This window comes from Filicampus tigris, chromosome 21 (genome assembly GCF_054856515.1).
Source record: "Filicampus tigris isolate MCC_2025a chromosome 21, RoL_Ftig_1.0, whole genome shotgun sequence".
Classification (NCBI taxonomy): domain Eukaryota; kingdom Metazoa; phylum Chordata; class Actinopteri; order Syngnathiformes; family Syngnathidae; genus Filicampus; species Filicampus tigris.
The window spans coordinates 3,138,927-3,143,830 of record NC_141237.1 but is presented as its reverse complement, the minus strand read 5'-3'; the positions used below and the strand labels follow the sequence as shown (position 1 = coordinate 3,143,830).

Here is a 4,904-nt window from a genome sequence, read left to right as displayed (position 1 = left end):
TTGCTAAACAACAGCACGTACGTGCACCGACGCCGCACAAAGCGTTAACGGTGATTGGCTGCGTAAGCAAATACGTGTGAAGCGCTTTATCTCATTGGTTGGAAAAGTTACCGCTTGTTGTCACTTGTCACCCGCAGTCGCGCACTCAGCCGCATAGCAGAATGACACAGATTTGGTTTACAGTTCAGGTTAGATTTTATTGCATGCGCTGTATATATTTGTTGTATGAGAGCCTATTCCTGCCACTAAAATAAATGTGCTTATTTTTTTTATTAATTGGCGGAAATTGGCTGCCATATAACAAGTATACATATATAAATAGTGCCCACGGAGAACGCAAGATCAGTACGCAATTGCACAAGATTGGTTCTGAGGTAGAAGCAAAATACCTTTATTTTTTATTAAAGGTCATTAAATGTACATTGTGTTACTGACAAGTTGTCAGTGACAGCTTGTTCAAACAAGCTGGTTACATGTGCATGTTTGGTCAGTGCTACATTTGAAAGGAAAATGCAATTCACATTAAACGCCTCTAGAGGGTGCCAGATATTTCCCGACAATGCTCTGCTGCCTTCTTAACTGTGGTCCTCGCTTGTCCTTGAGGTGATGGGACACAAAAAGTCATTCAAGCCAAACCCCATTGCCAACATATAACTCAGGACTCCGAGGCCGATGATTTCCAGCAAGGCGCCGGACTTCCCTCACGGGTGTAGTGTCTTTTGGACGCGGGCGTTGCGCTGCTCGGCCCGCTTGCAAGTGCAGTCCACCACAGGATGCAGGATGCGGGTCCAAGTGGCCTAAACAACAAAGTCATTAACAGGGGATTCTACTGAGTGAATTCTGTTTGTTCAATTGTGGACCCTTCCCCAGCACACTTAGTTTTAAACCAGGTTGCCATGGTAACACTATATTGCTTATGTCGAAATATTGTCATCTAATATGAACTTTATACCTGTGATTTCAAAAAGTGCAGCTCATCTTGGGCTTTGCTCAGCTTCTTCTGCAGCTCGCCGTATTTGTGTTGGATCTTCTCCCTGTCCTCTCGCTCCTTCAGGAAGTCCTCCTTGAACATCTGCGCCTGGACAAGGACGCATACGTGTGAAGGTACACACACATGCTGACGAACATGCAGGATTGTGATGATTAAAGCTAACCTGAAGTTTCCAGAGCTCCTCTGGAGGTCCACGGCCTTTCTCGAGGGTCTGAACAGGGTGAAGTCTTTCCTCCAGCGCCTTTTGGGGCGAGCAAAGCAGCCATGATTCAAATAGTCATGATACAAAGACAAAGAAAGTAAAAAACATTTTTGGAAAATAAAGTTTGGACTCACTTTGTTGAGCCGGCTGATCTCCTCCTGTTGATGCTGCCACTTTCTCGTCAGAACGCTGTTCTGCACCCGCAGCTCTTCGGCTTCCGTCACTGTTTTGTGTTGTTCTGAGTTTACAGTCTAAAATGCGGTAAAAAAATATTTTTCGTTTGATACTGTTGAATTATAATACAACAATCCCTCTTCGATATTTATTTCATTGTTTATAAATATTTTAAAGCTGCATGCATATAAAACAACAAAATAGACCATATGCACATGAAGTGCAGGTATTGTTTTTATCCACTTGAGGTCGTCATCCTCACGTTCTACACTGTAGCATCTGTGACGTTACGTAAATGTGTGCGTGCCTTCATAAAACAGACCTGGCCTGTTGAGTAGCCTGGAAGTCAGCAAATGAAAATGTTGAGTTGTCTGGCTGTCAACTTTAGCCACACTCTGCGTGTTGAGTGACGGCATCAAGTGAGTCCAAGAACGTGCTTGTCTTTCATTTGTTACCGTTTGTTCAATAAAGCGATTGAAAGTGCACGAGTGGTGTTCTATCCTTGACCACAAAAATTAATCAAAATTCTGCGGTATAGCAAATAATCTGCACTATAAATACGATTTAAAAAAAATCTTCAATGCAGTTAAGCTGCAAAAATGAGCCTCGATACAGCGAGGGATGGCAGTAATAGTGAGAAAAAGTAAATGAATATAAACATATATTGAAAGAAATATTTGGAGTTTATTACTGTATTTACCTTCGTTTTCTCTCTCTTGGGTGTTTTTGTGTGGTGTGTCACTTTTTTAATGTCGCCGTTGTCTCGTTGTGACGTCTGAAACTGTCAAAAACCACCATTAAAATGTTAAGATTTTTTTTTTTTTAAATGTCCAAACATAATTTAACCATCCTGTTCAAAGTCTGAAATTCAAGGAAAAATTATGATAAAAACAAACTGAGATTTAATGTATTATAATTGCATTATTAAAAATAAATAAAGAAAATGCACTGTGTTGTCAACATTTTGGACAACTGAATGTAGACATTCAATTAAAATAATACTTTTACTCATAGTACTATATATTATATTATATATTAATTTCTATTTACCTTGTGTTGATAGAATGCCACCATGGTGTTGTACTCTTTTGCCCATTTCTCATTGATGGTCAGTAGCTGAGCCAAAAAGGAAGCAAGAAGGCTTTTTTAAATACTCAAATGAATATCATTTTTTAAAATTACATTGTGAGATTACTGCATCATAAAAATACAATTTAAATGAGTGTAATATTTAAATAATCAATAGCAGTTAACATATACAAATTACAATTAAATTTAAATTAAATTCAACTAAAAATCACGGCTCGATGCCACCATCACAATTTTTTTCTTAGTTGGAACTCAGAGAATAAGCTTGCGTCACGACTGAGCCACATACTGCTTCACCAGCTTCACATGATCTTTTTCCTCACCTCTTGCCGTTGCCGCTCCAGAATGAAAATCTGCGCTTGCATGCTGGCGTCGTGGCTCTAAAGAAAAAAAAAAAAATCATGAAGAGAATATACAGACGCAAGGGAGCGTTGAAGCATGAAGCTGAATGGGACGTTATGAAATCACGTCCACGTTTTGGACTTCCTCTTTTCACACTCTTGGAAGTTCTCTTTGAGATGCTTTCCGGTAAAAAAACACACAAAAAAAACTGCTTTGACATCATACTTCATCAGCGCAATTATTTTATGACATCACACATATTTTATATGATTATAAACTAATTAAATAAACACAATGTCTGTTATTGGGAACAGTTATTAAAAGGAAATCAAATGCTGGAAATCAGATTTCATGATGTCAATGTGAAAATTTTATTAATTGTATTAAATAAAAGTATTATTTGCCAGCTGACCAGTTGCCAATTTGACACATTTTTAATGTCATTTATACATTCTTGAAAATATTACAAAAAAAGTGACTTAATGATTTCTAAAATGTAATATTTTCTCCCAAATGTATTCTGTTGGCAAGTCCCCACAAGTTTTACAAATGATGAATCAAATCCCAGCGCTATAAAATTAATAAAGGATGTATGGATGATAAATAAAAGGAAAAAGCTCACCATGATGCGTAGCTACGTGAAGTTGCTCACGTGCGGCTCAGTGTGCAGAGGCGCCTTTTTATGCTGAGGATGCCCTGCCCCTCCTAACCACCCTCTGTTGACCCACTTTGTGGAAGAAAATACAAAGAGTCGGTAATAAACGTCACTTTTATAGCCCCAATCATGACTAAGAAAGAAACCTACACTGCAAAAAAAAAAAAAGCTCCTCTAAGGGGTTTTAGTGGTTAGTCAAATAAGAATCACACATATATCTATACATATATATCTATACATATATACATATATCTATACATATATACACATATATACATACATATATAAACATATATACATATATATATATATATATACATATATACATATACATATATATACATATATATATATATATATATATATATATATATATATATATATATACACATATATATATATATATATATATATATACACATATATACACACATATTTACATATATATACACATATATATATATATATATATATATATATATATATATATATATATATATATATATATATATATATATATATATATATATATATACTAGAATACAACATGTTTTATTTTGCAATGATTGCATTTTAAAAGTGACATCACACTAAAGTAGTGTGTGTGACTTCCTGCGTGTTCCGAAGGCGTTGCCTTCCCTCTCATGAATGAACCCAGCGTACGTCCCCCGGCTCGAGAACACCTTGTGCTTTTTAACCTTGGGAAAATCACACGAGCTCGTCATCTTTCACAATCTTTTGTTCTGAGACGCCGCGTGAGTCACCGAGCCGCGTTAGTTACAGGAAGCCGGCCGGGGAGGATCAAGAGGGGAAACACGCAGCGGCTGACTGCCAACAAGAGGAAGAAGAGAAAAATAATGTGTACAGTTAGCGCTTGCTATATAGTGGCTTTTTAAGCATTTGTTTTTACGGGTTTTACAGTAATCGGGCAAGTCCCAATTTCGAGTCATGTGCCCTCAGTGCAGTGCCACCTTGTGCCACAACATGCCAGGCACCACTGAGGAAGCAATGTTGAGTATTCAACAGCAAGAAGAAGTGGCAGAGAAGGTCCCCAATTCCAGTAATGGTAGCTGTATTTGCTCTCTTTAGTTGTGTTAAAGCAACAGTTGTTTGTAATTACGTACATTATAATCAACATATATGCTAATTTCTACAAGCCTGTCTGGCATTTTGCATTATTTGTACATAAACGATATGGTTTAGTTTCTAAAAGTAGTTTTGTTTTATATCCGCAATATTTGTTTTTTTTTGTGTGCCGGTTTTAGTGACAATTGGATGTGATGATATGATAGTCACACATTTATTGGTAGCAAAACAAAGTGAAAAAAGCCAATAGGGAATACTTTTAAAAGTGTTTGAAGAGTGTGGGATCCTGCACACCCCCTTAAACACCACCAAAGAATTGACACACCACAACCCCGCTTACCGGACTCCAGAATGACTTTTAGTTT

At 37.1% G+C, this 4,904-nt stretch overlaps 1 protein-coding gene across 1 annotated transcript; it reads right to left on the bottom strand.

Annotated features, from left to right (window-relative positions):
- Positions 1-367: 367 nt before the first annotated feature.
- Positions 368-3,533, bottom strand: LOC147127156 (TNFAIP3-interacting protein 3-like). The gene is made up of 8 exons (XM_086021231.1): positions 3,421-3,533; positions 2,780-2,836; positions 2,418-2,483; positions 2,068-2,148; positions 1,328-1,444; positions 1,155-1,232; positions 953-1,078; positions 368-797 (listed from the first exon to the last, which is right to left on the bottom strand). Exons 1-8 carry the CDS (start codon positions 3,421-3,423, stop codon positions 702-704), a joined length of 624 nt encoding a protein of 207 aa, XP_085877357.1. The 5' UTR covers positions 3,424-3,533; the 3' UTR covers positions 368-701.
- Positions 3,534-4,904: the final 1,371 nt, after the last annotated feature.

Excerpts from the sequence above, each read along its gene's own strand:
- LOC147127156 (XM_086021231.1), bottom strand. Across the intron at positions 2,149-2,417 it reads TGGCATTCTATCAACACAAG|TTTCAGACGTCACAACGAGA; the intron begins GTAAATAGAAAT and ends GGTTTTTGACAG. Across the intron at positions 1,233-1,327 it reads AGATCAGCCGGCTCAACAAA|GCGCTGGAGGAAAGACTTCA; the intron begins GTGAGTCCAAAC and ends TCGCCCCAAAAG.